This window comes from Drosophila novamexicana, unplaced genomic scaffold (genome assembly GCF_003285875.2).
Source record: "Drosophila novamexicana strain 15010-1031.04,08,12 unplaced genomic scaffold, DnovRS2.1 tig00001151-arrow-arrow-pilon, whole genome shotgun sequence".
NCBI lineage: Eukaryota > Metazoa > Arthropoda > Insecta > Diptera > Drosophilidae > Drosophila > Drosophila novamexicana.
This window is the reverse complement of record NW_020824842.1, coordinates 530959-548037: the sequence shown is the minus strand read 5'-3', so window position 1 is coordinate 548037 and position 17079 is coordinate 530959. Positions and strand designations below refer to the sequence as shown.

Genomic DNA, 17079 nt, shown 5'->3' with positions numbered 1-17079 from the left:
AATGTATATCGTATTGAGTTATATAGCGTTGGTTTCGTCCTTAATTGTAAGAGCAGAAATGCGAATCTGATCGCAGCTAAAAGAAAAAAGGAACTAACATTTGAGTTTTGCTGCGCGCTTAAACGTGAACACTCGCATCCCCACCAACTGGCTCAGATGTAGTCCAGCATGCCGCTAACTATTTCAAAGGCATCCCGCGCTGTTGTCTCAATGGCGCCGCTGGGCAATAGATAGCCATGTACACCGTTATCCGCCAGCTGGAGCGTAAAGCTGAACGGTATGCCAATCTCATAGGCGGCAAAGGCATCAGCACAGCCTACGGAAGGACAATGGGCATGAGTAGCAAGAGTAAGTGCATCATTGAGATCAAACTTAGAGTGCATCTTTGACTACATACCCGAACGCTGCTCAATCAAATCATTGGCCGAGTCAACCTTGTAGCGCGCCTTGCTGCCCTTTTTGCGCAGCACATCGGTGCCCACCATGGCCACGTCCAGAAAGTCATCCATGCGCTCCGAATTGAAGGTGGAATTGGCCTTCACCGGATACGACAACACCTGTCCATAGGCCTGCAGTGATATATACAGCTGCAAAAGCAATGCACAAAATTGGATAAGTATCAGATTAGGCGATTCGTATTTGGCTGCCCATCCACGCACCTTGATCTGGGTGCGATAGTCCATCAGAAAGTCGGACACAGCTTTTGTTTCAGGCTCAGAAAAGGGCGACGGACCGGCATAAAATTCATTGCAGGGCGCCTTGGAGCTACCCCGTTTGCCCCACTGATACAGCCAGTTGCGGTCCAGGTCCACCCCATAACAAATCTTATCGCCATGACGCTTCTGCTGAAGCCACGTCATCGCCGAATCGAGCAGTCCAGCTGGTTGCTTAGCCACATGATGGGAACGTGACTTCTTCCAGAATCGATCGTAGTCATGACTATACACGTACCCATCCGGATTGAGCACTGGCATTATGTACCAGGTGGTGTTCCTTACAAACTCGTGCTCCTCATCGGACTCTGGAAAAACACGAAAACATAATAAATAAAGTGTAAATTCAATATCTAAGGAGTTCGTCGATTCCCATTATCATTCCTCATATCATAGAGAATGAATAATATGGTATATTTGAAAAAATTCAACAGCCTCTTTGTATCATTGTAGTATAAGTTGAGATATTTTTCTCACATAAATCTTTCGAAATTTATTAAATAGTTACATTATACCTTGGCTATATCCCCATTTTTATATATATGATATGACTTTATCAAACTTGGATAATAAAAAAGATAGAAATTCAGAACATGCTTAAAAAATGTTCCGTTCAAATTTTTTTGAAAGATTGTAGAGATTTATTGAGCTATCGATAAACCAATAAACAGAAAAAATCGATAATTATCGATTTCCAAATCAGTCATGATTCAGATAAGGCCTCTTATTAAAATATGAGATTTCGAATTTTAAGATAATTATGTAATTTTTATGTTGCTGATAACGGCCACAAAATCGATTAAAAACGATTTACAACCCATTTGTAATAAATAACATTCAGATATCGCCGAATATTAAAGCCAAACAGATCGAATTTTAAGAAAATTATCAGTTTTTTTCAAGATGCGAAGAACCTTCCTTAAATTGATAAAAAATCGATTTCGAAGTGGATCACTTAGTAACTAAAAACCTAAGACGAAGGAAATATTAGCTTCTTAAGATTTTTATGTATTGATTTATATTTAGTGGATAAATATATGTTCTGGAATTTTCTAATATACCCAGCATTCCTCCAATTATACTTATAAAAGATTGGAATAATTTTAAGTTGATAATTTTCAAAAATTCAGAGAATTTTTGAGAATTTTGCCCCATCTAAGTGGGTATGTCAGTCGGCTTTGATGGCCCCTGACTTCAGTTTCTACCCAAAATCTGTCAGTGCTAGTCTATAGTCAAAATTTTGTAAAAATTATTCACGTGTGAAATCCCGGCAAGCGTAGCGCAATGTCTGGACCACCGGGCCCGGCGTCACGTCCGCCTACAGAGCCGCCCTGCCCATGCACGAAATGCAAGGAGCAGGCTCGAGCACAGAACGCCCAGAATCAAGCGCCCGGAGTGCAAAATGGTCGACCATCGGGCATGAGCGCTAGGCCGATGCCATATTCAAATCAAGGCGGCCCTTACCAAGGATCGAGTCCGAGACCAGGACAGAGAATGGGTCCTCAATGTCTGTGTGGTATTGGAATGGGTCCGGGAATGGGGCAGGGCATGGGTCCGAGAATGGGACCAGGAATGCAGCCAGGAAGGGGCTCAATGCGAGGCCCAGGAATGGGACCACGAATGGATTCGCGAAGAGGTTCAGGGATAGGCTCAGGGAGGGGCTCAGGAATGGGACAGGGAATGGGTCCAGAAAATTGGCAAGGAATGGATCCGAGAAGAGGCTCAGGGAGAGGCTCAGGAATGGGACAAGGAATGAGTCCAGAAAATTGGCAAGGAATGGAACCAGGGATGGGTGCAAAAAATTGGCAAGGAATGGAACCAGGAATGGAGCCAGGAATGAGTTCAGATAATTGGCAAGGAATGGATCCGGGTATGGGCCCTGACAATTGGCAAGGAATGGATGGAGAAATGGGTCCAGATAATTGGCAAGGAATGGAGCCAGGAATGGATCCAGGAATGGGTTCAGATAATTGGCAAGGAATGGATCCAGGAATGGGTGCAGAAAATTGGCAAGGAATGGAACCAGGAATGGATCCAGGAATGGGTTCAGATAATTGGCAAGGAATGGATCCAGGTATGGGCCCTGACAATTGGCAAGGAATGGATGGAAGAATGGGTCCAGAAAATGGGCAAGGAATGGATTCAGGAATGGGCCCTGAAAATTGGCAAGGGATGGAGCCAGGAATGGAAACAGACTATTGGCAAGGAAATGAGCCAGGAATGGGTCCAGACAATTGGCCAGAAACAGATCCAGGAATAGGTCCAGAAAATTGGCAGGGAATGGAGCCAGGAATGGAAACAGACTATTGGCAAGGAATGGATCCAGGAATCGGTTCTGGCAGGGGATCAGGAGTGGGGTCTGGCAGGGGATTAGGAGTAGGGTCTGGCAGGGGATCAGGAGTGGGTCAAGCAAATTGGCAAGGAATGGTGGGACCAGAAGGTGAACAGGATTATGGGTATGGGGCCGGACCGGGTATGGATATGGGCTATGACCAGTATCAACCGGCATCCCGTAGAGGCAGCGAGATGTGTCGATGCGTTGGCTCCCAAGGCAACGACCCTGCACAGGAAGGAAAACCTGGCGCTGTGGCATTCGGTGTTATGAGCTTTGGACGCAAATCTAGCTTGAATGAGCATGTGGTCGGACGTGATGATGCTCAAATACCAAGGACTGCTTGCAGCGTGGACTATAGCCAATATGGTACCAGCGGACCCGTTGCCGAAGGCTTAATGCGTGGACGCGACACGCTCGGACTGCCGGTCCACCTGCAAGGCAACAAGGGCCTCCTGAACGCCGTCAATCGCAGCACCTGCAGCGATCATTTGGCCTGCGACGAGCTATGCGGCATCAATACCGACTGCTTTGCGGGTTGCAAAAAGTATTTGGGCAGTCGCGCCAGCAGCAGCAATCAGGTATCCGGCGGCGTTCGCATTTGCAACAACGACTTCATCAATGCTATCGCCACGTTTCTCATGGAGGTGCTGGCCATATTAGTGTAAGTGTAATCTCTCAGTTTTTATACCCTCAACTCATCCGTCTGTCTGTCCGCCCATCCGCCTGTCCGCTTATCCGCCTATCTGTCTGTTTACAGACAGACAGATTACACGATCGGTTTTGGATGAATATACGCAAGGGGAGCTACAATATCGATAAATATCGATTTTTGCAATTGGCTTTTTAAGCTTTTTAAGACACGATCGGTCTCGGATAAATATATCTCGTTTACCATACGCAAGGCGAGCTAAGCCTCTTGCTATCTTTATAATATCGATAAATATCGATTTTTGCAATTGGCATTTTAAGCATAGCTTGAAAATTACAAGAGCCAGATATACATAACTTGAAGTGCAGGTATACGCTAATTATTGATGAATAGATAATCGATAACTTGCCCCGTTTCGATGAAATCGATTTATTTCGATTTTTTTGTCTAGAAGCTAGAATATTTGTAGGAGCAACTCGGATTAAGGGTATCTGCTAGTCTCCTAATTTGTTGTTTACTTGACAGCTTTTTTGCCATTTGCACGTTCACGTTTTGGATAACGCTGGGCTACTATATAGTCCAGCTGATGGTGGATCTGAAGAACGCCGATCGGAATGTGCACGTGGCCGTGGGCACTGTGTTCGGCCTGCTGGTCCTTGCCTTTGCCATAACGCTGGCCACGCACAGCGGTGGACCCTGCTACAATCGTGCTCATGCCATCAGCAGGAGCATCTCGGCGACCGCCTCCGGCAGTATAGCCAGCTGCCAGAAGTGCAACCAGGCGGTGATGGCCAGCGCCAAAAGGGTCTGCGCCGGCAAATGCAAAGTGAGTGGCAAACCGAAGCCAATGCCAAAGGCGAAGGTGAAGGCAAAGTCTTACTCGTCGCCATCATGCTCAGTGGCCAAGGTCAAGCCCCAGCACAAGTCCGCCGCCAGCAGGTCCAGAGGTAAATACACGGATTGCCAGGGCCGCAAGATCTTTGATAGGTCACGTCGCAACGCCGTCCTGACGGAAATGAAGCAGCCGCCCACGTGGCTCCTCTGGCTGCGCGACAGCGCTAACAGTATTTTTTGTCGAGGATAAATAGTTACGTACCGGATCAACAATTCGCTCGCACAAAATTTAACGTTTGACATTCTGATATTAACTAGAAACCGTATAAATAAAGCAATTACCATAGTCTAAACAGTTTATAAACTTGAGCTTGATTCTTTGGGCGGTTGGTCGAAATGTAACTACAAATAGGGGTACGCTTGGGTAATACAGTGAAAACTCGCCTAACGAACACGCCCACCAGGTGGACACACCCCTTGAGCATTGGCTTTCAGACAAGGCTAAATCAGCTTCAACTACAGACTTAATTTTAACTTGGCACTGACTTAGATGGACCTTTGGCTACAGCCAGTCCTCAGATTTGGACCGAATACCTTGTTTTAAGCTGCCTGGACTGCATTTAATCTAAAAATAATGCTTAGGTTCGATTGTCATCGGAATTCGCTTCCGGCTGATCTTGATTAAAGTACTTACTGTTTGTGCGCATAAGTCGCAGCAGCTCGCTGATCATCCACGTGGCCGAAGCGGGTCCAATCCAGGCCAGACCCTGGGCGCCAGCCTCTATGAACACGGCATTGGCACGCCCGGAGCGACGCTTGTGCTTGAGCCGCTTATGGCTGGCGGCAGCAGCGGCGCTGGCCGCAGCGGCCATCTGCTTGGACTCGATCTTGACCACGATCAGCGGTCGACCCTCGAAGGAGCGTCCGATGTGTATCAGCTCGACGAGCTGCGTGTGCCGCATGCGCATCGCTTCCAGATAGCGGAGTATGTCGTCGTATTCGTAGTACTTGTTCCAGGTCAGGGGCGGCGGCGTCGGTGGCTGTTTGATGGGTCGCTTAGTCGCCGCGGGCGTCGTGTACAGATAGTAATCCTTGTTGCGCTCATAGGCAATGGCCTTGCCCACATCGAAGATGAGCACCTCGTGAGCAATGCCCTCGAAGTTGAGCGTGCCCTGAAAGTCGACCAGCATCTTGGGCGGCACCAGCACATCGGTGAGGCCTCTGCAAGTGAGTGGATCGAATGGATTGGGCATTGGATTTGGCCATGTGAACATACCTAAGACTGGGCCCCTTTAACCACTGCAGCTTGTTGCCGTCCTCGCTCGACTTGAACTCCTCCAAAGCGCGCACCTGCGGCTCATCCTGCGGCTTCAGTCGCCAGATCTGATACTTGTCATAGCTGATGCGTCGCGGCAGCTCCGGCTTGGCGCTCGTCGTGCTGCTCACACCTGTGACCAGCGCCTCCTGCAGCGGGTTTTTGGTGGTGCCAGCGACACCCCCGCCGGTCGCATTCACTATGTGATGCGCCAATATGCCAATCCAATTTTGCGGATTGCGCAACGGATCCACAATGGTCAATATGGGCACCTGGGGCGTCGGCATTGTTGTTGTCGTTGTGGTCGTCGTTGTTGTTGTTTTGCGGCGACGCTTGGACGTGCCATCAAACCAGCCGGCGAACCACTCTGCAAGAGCAGCAAATGGGACGGGCAGATTAAAAGAGAGCAGAGGCGAGTGCTCACAGACCAAGAGGGTTAAACTAGTTAAGTGCTCAGGCTGTGCAGAAAGCGTGAATCTAACGCATATAGCGAAGACAGCAGAAGCTTCTGGTGCCGCCGTTAGATCTGGGAGCGGGTCAGTGTGCCGTCTGCCGCAACGCATCAGCCGGAGCAACAATATTTCTACTTTAATACGTGGGTAGCTCGATAAGTTCCGGAGAACCGCAACAAATTCAATTGCCATCAGGGCTAAAAGCTCAAGGAAACAAAGAATTATCGGTTTACGGTTCGAGCCAGGTAACTGCCTTTAGTTTTTTTAAGACATTGGAAGAATGTAAAATTTATTGGATTTTTGTCAGAGGGAGTTCTGGCGGATTTCTAAGACGCGGATCTTTTGTATTATTTATTATAACGCACCTCCACACGTGCATTAATTTCTTCAGTTTTACCATAATGTTTATATATTTTCTAGATCTGTCCGATAAGCCGATTCGATGTGAGCGCATAATTCCTTGGAGCTGTAAAATCTAGAGGCTTCCAATCCGAAATGTGAGCTCTCGTATAATTGATTTTCGAGAACAATCATTTAAATCGAGAAATCTCTATAAAAAAAACTGCACAAGCTAAACTTGTAGCTAATTTTTTATTTTTCTCGATATTTGTAGATATTTCCATAATATCGATAAATATCGATTTTGAAACAAGTTTTTTTTTAAAGTTAGCTAGAAAGTGTTAGAGTTTGATACACCAAATGTTATATTTTATGTTTAATATATTATTAATAATTTATTAAGCAATAATTCCCTTTTTGGATACTTCGTACATCCCTGGAAAAAATACCTGATTTTTAGCGTATTTCCTTGCCCTTTGACTTGGAAACGCATTTAAATGTCATGTGAAAGCCCTCGAAATTACTTAAGCATCAGAGAACAACCGAATGCATTATGCTTAGTGTGGGGTTAGGGGAAGAAGAAGCACAGCCTGAGTGGGATTGAATGTATGTGAGCTGATTACAGGGTATCTCTCGACTAGAACATTCTGTGAATGATCTTCAGCTCCAGTTGCCACGCTTTCGTAAGTTCGTATATCATGAAAAGGGGACCACACGATACTCACTGTCATAGTCAGTCTCCTCGCTGGACGCCTCCGTTGTTGTCTTGCCAAATCCGAACCAGGACTCCAGCCACCCGGCTGGCTCTGTGGGCGTTGGGGCAGGCGTTGGCAGAGGCAGCGGCGCCGCGGGCATGGCTGTGGTGCTGCCAATCTTTTTGGTGCGACGGCGCAGGCCAAACCAAGAACCAAACCAGCTGCCGAGCGAGCCGCCGTCATCGTCCTCCTCATCCTCATCCTCATCCGCGTAGCTGTCGTCGGGCAGCGAGTTGTGGCTGTGGGCGCTGTGATAGAGCGTATAGCTGGGATATTTGGGCTTCGTTGTAGCCGAGGACACACTTTCGTCCTCGTCCGTTTGGCCCGTAATACCGTCAAAGATGCGCGACATTGCCACCTGCACCGGATAGAATATCATGCGAAAGAAGCTGCCAATGCCTGAATCCGTTATCGAATCAGAGTCCGCGTCCAAATCGTTCTCCACATCCTCATCATCAACATCATCGTCATCATAGTAATCATCGGAACTGGGACCGGGCGGACGGCGTCTGATGCGCTTTTTGCTCATGCTGTTTTTATTGCTGTCGAGCTTCTCCTCGCTTGTCTCCGACTGCAGCTGCTCCTCATCGAAGGCCAGCTCTGTAGCTGGCTCTGTGGTGCTGGTGGTGGTGGTTTTGGGTTTGGTGGTAGTGGTGCTCCTGGTGGTGGTGCTTTTTATAATGCTTGGCAGCTCTTCCTCCATTGCACCGAAGTCGGCGCCTTCCTCCGCCGAGCTGCTGTTTTGTTCCTGCGTCGGCTTCTCGCTGCTGCTGCTGCTGCTGTGTTTATTGATTGCAATATGCTCGTTGGCGTCTTGCTCGTAGTAGGAGTCATCCGTGTCCTCGTAATCATCGCCAGTCAACAGCTCAAATATATCAAGAATCCCCTCAGCGCTGTGCTTTCTGCCCTCCCGCTCAGCACGCTCGTCGCTCCCATTGTGCCGGGCATGAAGCAGGTGGACGGCGTGTGGTACACGGTAGCCGCTGCCTCCAGTCGCGGGATTGGCTGGCAACGAGGGCGTATCGGGACGTTTGCGGCTGTTACCGCTGGTACTTGGTCGACGCCGACCGTTGCTGCTGCCGCTGGGCCTGGGCCGGGGCCGGCCACTGCTGACAGGTCGGGCGCCCGCCGATGTGCTGGGTAGGGCATCCACAGAGCGGCGCCTCAAACGATGTGGTAGCTCAATATAGCCGCTGGAGATGGCGATGGGCTTGTCGCTGAAGATGGTGCCGCTGCTGCTGGCGGCTGCCAGTGCGGCTGTGGGCAGTGGCATGTGCGGCTTCTCCAGCTGTGTGGCCGGAGGTGCGGCTATTGATCCTGGCCTGCTGGTCGTGCGTTTGCCCAGCACAATCTGTGGCCCTGTTGTTGTTGTCGTCAACTTGTGTCCCGGTCGATGTTTTTGCGTTTTCTTCTTCTTCTTCCGCTTATTCCGCTTGGGCTTTTGGGTTTTGCCGGGTGTGGGACGAGGCCGAGGCTTGGTCGTGGTCGTGGTTGTGGGCAGCTTGAGCAGCTGATCGCTAATGCTGCCCGTCGTGCCGCTGGCCACCATTATGGGAGGCGGTCTAGGCGGCAGCTTGTTATTGCCGGCGGCTGTGTTTGGGGAACTTGGAACTGTCGACTTTTTGGGGGGCTTCTGCAGGCGTATGATCTGCGGACGCGCTGTGCCCAGAGCAGGCGGCTTAAAGCTGGATGTGGACAACACTGACTGGGACTGGGACTGAGACTGGGACGGGGCGGCGCACTGTTTCTCGTAGCGCTGATGCAGCGCCAGCAAATCGGCATCATACTGGGCCTTGGTCACATAGATGTCAATGGCATCTGTGTCGCTGCCATTGCCGGGCCACGTCTGCGACTTGGTGTTCCGACCCACTTCGCTAATGGCATACACAATGCCCGTGGCGGGATTGGTAAAGAAGATGGGAAACTTGCTGCCGCCGTTGCTGCTGCTGCTGTTTCCAGATGTTGCTGCTGCTCCCGCTGCTGGAACATCGCTAATCTCTATCAGTTCGCTCTGGACATGCTGCTCTGGCTGTGGCTCGAGTGGTGCGACAGACTCATACACATACGGCTGCTGTGCCTGCTGCTCCTGATCGTCGCTGAACAGCTGAAAGTCCAATTCGGCTTTGGGTGGTGCCTGCTCCGGATAGGTGTAGCGGGGCACATAGTTCTCGCGGCGCCGCTCATTGGCCAGCAAATCGCGCGTCCAGGTGCGCGTCTCCCGCAGCAGACTGTCAAACTCTTCGGCGCTGGGATGATAGCCAAAGTCATAGGCCGCACACGACAGACCCGACGGACCCGACAGACCCGACAGACCCGACAGACTGGCCAGCAGCAGGCGCAGCATTAGAAGCTTTACGACTATGTGGAAGGCAGGCATTTTATACATAGATGTGGCCGGCAAACGGCAACGGGAACGGGACGAGCTGACGGCGACGTCGGTGGCAACCGGCAAACCAGCAATTCAGCTAACGAACAAGCGAGTGGCAACTGGATTTGTTGTCCACAAATTCTTGGAATGAACGCGTACGCGACCGTTTGGCTGCGAGTCTCGTGTACAAATGAAACAACGACCCAGCAGAGACCCAAAACACAAGCGGATCCAGCACCTCCACCACCACCGCCGAACCGCCGAACCGCCGACCCGCTGTCACAGCAATGCGCCACTTGCAGGAGAAACTCAAATCCCCCCCAGCCGATATGAGAGTTTCGACTGCTTGACTTTTGCCCGTAACGTTTGAGTGAAGATGTCGCTCACGGTTTATACTAAGTATATTCGGCCGCCGCCTTCCCCTTACCGCCCCCACGCATCCAATGTTCTGGGCACCTTGTCAACGTTGTGGCTGTCGTTTAGTTGCCCTGCGTCGAATCATCGAAGCATTGCAAATTGTCGATCTAATCACAGATGAGAATCAACGATCCCACTGCACAGTGGTGCAAAAGTTATGGCATGTATGGTTATGCCCGACTCGACCAAAAAATCAAAAAGTATCCCATTATTTATTTTATTATTCATGTGAATTATTTTTTTTATCAGCTTATTTTTTTTTTTGCTGGTTCCAATGTTCCGGAGCAAAAGCTTAGCAAATATTTCCTATATTATATTTAGATGTAGATTTTTCAAAAGCAAACTAACGGTTGAATCTCTAGATACGTATTCCTCCGTAATATATTTTTAGATATGCCCCTATATATATACTTATATAATGCTAAGTACTCAGAACCTGAGAGCCCGTCAATATAAGCGTATGTAATCAAAAAGTTTTTAATCTTATATTTGGCAAGCTATTCATGCATAAATTGGGGCGTTGCCTGACATAGGACAGTCATTTCCTGTTCTTACAATTACAACTCAATTAATTGCATAAAATTCGTTGGATCTGCTCACGTATTAAATAGTATAATCAATATAATAGGTGCCAAAGTGCAAATTTATGATAACTGGTGAGGTAATCACTTTATTTGAAAGCAAAGCAAGCGAAATGCAACGAAACATTCGACAGTTAGGCGCAGCCACCTTAACTAGTAACAAGTGTTCAGACGCAGCCAACTTAGCTTGCTCAGTATATTTAAAGGCGCAGCCAACTTAACATGCTCCGTAAAGAGTTAAAGGCTTTGATAATGAAACTTTGTATATTTTTTATTATTTGATAATGAAACTGAAGAATCAAATGATGTGTTTAAAGTCTGAGGAAATGTGAGCTGTACGGGATAGACCTGGATACCTTTATAGAGTTCTTTTCTCGTTGTATTTATTTATTTTTACCTTATTTTTAGCTGAAGTAATATAGCAGGTGTCTTCGAATTCAAAAAGTGGGTACAGTCTTCGAAAAAAAACTCTCTTGTTATTTCTATATTTAGTCAGTCTCGTGAATACATAATGTTTTAGGGCCCTGTCGATTGGAACAGATACTTTGATAAGCTTTAACTAAGCTCACCCATGACAACAACAAGAAAATATTAAATGTAAATTTGTTTCCCACAAACATGAACTGTGACATGGACTAGTGCTTGTGGTTTTCGTACCATTGTGCAATGAGTTGTTCGTCTTCTATTAAATGCGCATGCGCAACGGGCAGTTACAGATTTGCTTGGCTTGCACTTTCTGCTTGGTGCTTAGCGAGTTCTACTTTTCGGATTCATACGCATCCCAGAAACTGGACTCGATCTGTGTCTGCAATAAACGCGGCCAAGGTATTTAAAGTGACAGTTTAGGCTAGCGAGGTGACCCCAAATGGACGGAGCACAGGATACGGCCAGCCATGTCCAGAGACTGGTTGGACTTGTCCATGTCCAACGCCGGTCGCATCGTCCGCCCAGTTGGATGCAGTTTATGCGATCTCCAGTCCCCAACAAACAAAGCCAGACACGCAAGGCGGATTTATTCAATCTCTGGCATCTTAATGGAGCACTGACTTCTTTTCGTAAACATATTTACCGAATCAAGATCTTTCACTTTCTACACATTCATTCTACTGTTGAAATTGCCGCCCTCGGCGTTGGCCTTTGACTTTCGCCGTTGAACCAGACCCCCTCCCCCCTCCCCCCCCTTCCTTATATTCCTTCCTTGGCCTTACTTTAGAAAACGCCGCCAAAGAAGTTGCTGTCACCAGAAAGCAACAACTAAAAAACAACAGTAAATAAATAGTATGACAACTATAACAATATGTACCAACAAGTTTATACACTGTATTTTATTTACTCGAGCGTCACTAAAAAACGTTTAAGTCAACGGCAATCCCAAGCACACATGCTTAGAGATGGACGCGTCGCGAGATTTGTTTCTTCAAACACGAGAATCACAAATTTTAGGCACGATAATTTTTGCACTATAAAGAAAGTCGATTTATTTTATTAGCTTTTTATGCGTAAGACTTTATTTATTGTATTATTTTCTTAAATTAAATTATGCATAATACATATTCAGAGCTCTGAATAACTTGCATTTATACTGAAAGAATAGAGAGGGCCTCAATGTGTTTCGACTTTTTTAATAGATTATTTTCTTAAAAATCTACAGGCTTAAAAGTAAAACTCAAGAATTTCTTTGTACGTTATATGGCATATATATATATATATTTCAAACCTCAAATTGATAATTATTGGCGAACTTAACTTATCTTTCTATCCTCACAATTTGCCAACCTATTATAACTTCATCTTTAAAAAGCACATTTTTAGTGAGAATTGAATTATATTCATATAAATTTTTAATTCCAATATACTTTTTGGGATGCCATTAACGTATGCTACTCATAAAATTTAAGTCAATTATTTAAATATATTTCTAATAGAAAATAAATAATAAAAAATAAGAATAATATAATTTTTGGAGTTCCTCTCAGACCATATTGCTTAGTTATCGTGTCAAGATATTTAGACATTAAGTGTCGTGCTCGTGTCACGCGCACATTTCTTAAAGAGAACGAAAGCCGAAGCCAAAGTCTGAAGAAGCAGTGTGAAATGGATAGTAAGTAGATAGTTAGCGTAGCGTACATACACATGTATGTGTGTGTGTGTATATACGGGTGAGCAGCAGTTAATAATAATAATACAAGTACTTACATATATATATATATATATATATATATAGTATATCATACATAGCAATGTTTATAGACAATAGCGAAAAGCAACACATTTTAATTGCATGTTTTCTTTTTAGGCCCCAAACAGAAGGAGGCCAGATTGCCAACTGTCGTAATTAAATACATATATACAAGCATATTTTAAATATATATTTATATATAATAAAATATATATATATATATATATTTATATATAGTTACACAAATAATTCTCATGATTATCAGCCAAGAGCAAAATGTGCGCACGAGCACCACTTGAAATTCGGTTCAGTCAATATTAACTGCACTTTTATATTATACGAGAATATACATACATATGTATGCATGCATGTATGTATTATGTATGTACGTATTTATGTATGTGTGTAAGTATGTACTGTCGTAATAATAAAATACAAACAGACACTACTTGAAAAGTGTGTCTCCTCCATAGCAAGTGAAATTATTCCTCTTCCAATTCCGCATATTGTACACCCTGCACCCAAAAAAATGTTCAAAAGGGTATTATTAGTTATACACATTGAAGGCCATCAGTTCTATCATATAGAGCAAAAGTCCTTCATAGTTTCAAATATTCATATTTATATACATATTTCTTTGCCTGTAGCATCCAGCTCAGTTCATATACATAACTTTTAGTTCTTGCCTGTTACAGGGTATTTCATGGTCACATTCTTTAGACGAAAGAACTGGTCCGCTTTAGTGTATTTCTTCATATGTTATTTTGAAGATTGGCGGTTACGTCAATTTCACTTTTCACTCGAAAGAATAAAACATTAATTAACCAGTGCTGAAGTCTACCAAAAGCATAACGATTTCTTACTACCCTACACACAATATATAAATAAATACATAAATACATGGTAATGCTTCACTTTTTGTATGTACGTTCGTATGTGTGTCTGCATACTTGTATGTATACATGCAAGAATGTATGTACATATGTATGCATGCATGTATGTATGCATATATGCGTGTTCTGTTATGCATTCTAAACGCTGGCCAAATCAACTAGCTCCTGCGCTATAAATTAAAACATAACGTTTTATGAAATACCGCTTTACTCCTCGATTCTCATAATTTCAAGTAGGCTTGCAGGTTTACATGCATTTATCATAAGTGTTGTGTTAACAAGTGCTAGTGACAATTTAGTAAGTCTTATATTATGTTTGTATATGTATGTATGTTTGTATGTATGTATGTATGTATGCATGTATGCATGTATGTATGTATGTGTGTATGTATGTTTGTATGTATGCATGCATGTATCTTCCTTTATGCCAATTGCAAAGTTTCTCGCTGCGGTGCCAATTTAAGTGAAACGTATTTTAAATATCGCTCTACTCCTCAATTCTCATAAATTCAAGTAAGGCTGGACTTGTTATAAGTTTTGCGTTTACAAGTGCCAGTGACAATATTATGAGTTATATATTTTTATGTTTATGTGAATGTATGTATTTATGATATATGTATGTGTATACGTTGTATATATGTATGCAAATGTGTATGTATGTGTATGCATGTTTATTTTATGTTTGTATATGTAAATGAGCATGTGTAACACACTTGTATTTTTACGTATATTTGTATGTATGTATGTATATAGGTATGTAGACATGCATATATATTGGGTATATGTAAGTTTGTATGTATGTAGGTCCGTTCTGGCGTCATTCTAACTTATTTTATTAATGTATTTAAGTTTGCACAATGTATGTATGCATATACATATATGCTTTTCCAATTTACTTCTCTCTCTCTCTCTCTCTCTCTCTCTCTCTTCTGCTGTTATTCTAACTCGCTCTCATCTTTTTTTCCTATTTCAGTGATGTTCCTACATAAAGGACTTTCTCCTCACGCTCTTATTATATGGCAATGAAATAATCGTGCGAAGTACATTTATATTTATAAATACATACATGTTCATGTTTATATATAAATTTGATTGTAAGTTAAGGCAATACAGAGCCATGGTTGTTTTTGTCCCATAAAATGATCGAAAGTCTTGGAAAGAGATCGCTTAAGCTTTACTAATCGCCAATTCTCAAACGAAGGTCAGGTAGAGTGGTACGTCAATGGGTAGTCCTCCAGCAGAGCTGCGCGGAGGGGGAGGGGCTGTGGGCGAAGCTACCGCAATTTGTCTGTTCACATCCAATTAAACTGTAAACTGTGTGTATAGGAGACGTCAATCTCATATGCCATTGTCAGATACTACAACAACACATTGTGTGCGGTTGTAGTTGTAGTTGTAGTTCTGTGTGTGTCGGCAAATAGCCATGGAATGGGCAATTCTTCAAAAGGCGGGCGGCGTTTGTATTAAGAATAAAACGAAAATAAAATATAAATGAAACGGTTTATGAAAAGGTTCACATAACGTTGACGCAACGAACTGCGAATACCCTGGCAACAGCAGTGGGACACATGCTCAAGAATTCGGAAAGAAAAGAAACTTGGCTTTTTGTTATTGCATGTCAAGTGCTTTCAGTCATTCGATCATTTGTCTTCAACGTGAATACTTGAGAGTGTGTTTGAAGTGCTGCCAATTTGTGCTGTTGTTTTGCTTGTTTACTTAGAAAAACTATATTACTGTCAAAAATACCCTGTAACAAACCTGATAATACATACACAAATCGAGGGAATACAAGAAATGAAGGCAAATTGTCGATTATACGAGCGGTTCGGCTCCCTAGAGGTACTTGCATTTTTTTTTTTAAATAATTCGGATTCCTGGAATTCCTTTAGTTGTTTATTTTACGGCTGAAACAACTAACAATTCATAATTGTAATATGATATATGGAAAATATAATTAATTTTATATTTAGGAATGTTTAAAAATGGAACAAACGAATGTAAAAAGTTCTCAAAATTATGAACAAATCAGTCAGGTCGCCAAATTTAGGCAAATAAAAGGGGGAATTTATTTAAAAATTAATACAAATTTGTAATAATAACAATAATAATATCATAATCAATTTTCATTAATTTATCAAAGCTAATATTATTTTCAATTTTCCCCCATTTTACAATATATGTGTAGATGATTTTTGCCTCATAACGTACTCGAATGTTGAAAGCTTCGTCTTTTTATCGACTTAAAGATTGTTGCAGCAAGCACTGATACCCTACATGGCGACAAATTGCGGTAGATGTACATATACCCTCAATGTTGTCTAGGGCAATTGCGACCACAACAACCGTTTCCCCCAGCTGATGCCCTGCCTGAGTGACAACCTGTTGGACAGGCGCTCAATTGGCCGCTCGACACGAAGATGCCCAAGCGCTGGGTTGGCGGCTGTTGCGGGCTGTGGGTGTACAAAAAAAAAAAAAAATACACATACATATATATATATATATATGTGTGTACACATGTATATATAGAAAATAAAACCGGTTGGACATTAGAACCGAATCCGTTGGGCACAACGCAATGTAAAATGCTTTCCACGACGTCACACATATTTTTGTAATGAGCCACGGAGGCGGCAGATGCTGGCCAGGGTCGTTTGGCCAGAAGAGGAGAGTGTAGCAGGGTGGTAGGGGGGAAGCGGGGAGATAGGCAAACGAGAGGCAACAACAGCAGCGGCAGCAGCAGCGGCATCAGCGCAAAGTGTCAAATGCCGAAGGCAGGCAACGGCAGCAGCAACAAAAACAACAGCAACAGCAGCGACAGCGCAGTCAGCGTCAGCAGCGGCGTCAGCGCCAATGAGAGACGGCAGCGGCTACGGCCCGGCCCGGCCCGTCAGTCTTGATGATTTCGTGAAGCGATTAACACACGCTACGTTCTGAGCCATTAGTCCGGATCGCAACCGTTAAGGCAAATGCATCCGTATCCGTACGGCAGGAGCAACGACAACAACAACGACAACAACAACGATACATGACACAGTTTAGCAAAATTGGGCTAAAGAAGAAGCAGCTGCAAAGCATCAAGACAACAACGAACAACAAGCCGAAAGCAAGCGCCAATAAAAATAAATCATTAAAAAACCCGCCAAAGAATTTGCCAAATTACGCGTCCATTTATTTGCCAGATCGTCTCGTGCATTGACCGAGATCTCTCAGCAACAACAACAACAACAACAACAACAACAACAACAACAA

At 44.4% G+C, this 17079-nt stretch overlaps 2 protein-coding genes across 2 annotated transcripts; one reads left to right on the top strand and one right to left on the bottom strand.

Annotated features, from left to right (window-relative positions):
- Positions 1-73: 73 nt before the first annotated feature.
- LOC115766354 lies at positions 74-17071 on the bottom strand (the record flags this gene model as incomplete). Its single annotated transcript, XM_030710253.1, has 8 exons — positions 74-316; positions 398-587; positions 660-1021; positions 5226-5752; positions 5808-6213; positions 7363-7948; positions 7988-9668; positions 17031-17071. Coding segments are annotated over 8 exons (3957 nt in total), but the record flags the coding sequence as incomplete, so codon positions are not given.
- On the top strand, positions 1915-4882 carry LOC115766449 (fibroin heavy chain). The gene is made up of 2 exons (XM_030710381.1): positions 1915-3709; positions 4223-4882. The coding sequence occupies exons 1-2, from the start codon at positions 1998-2000 to the stop codon at positions 4779-4781; spliced, it is 2271 nt and encodes a 756-aa protein (XP_030566241.1). The 5' UTR covers positions 1915-1997; the 3' UTR covers positions 4782-4882.
- Positions 17072-17079: the final 8 nt, after the last annotated feature.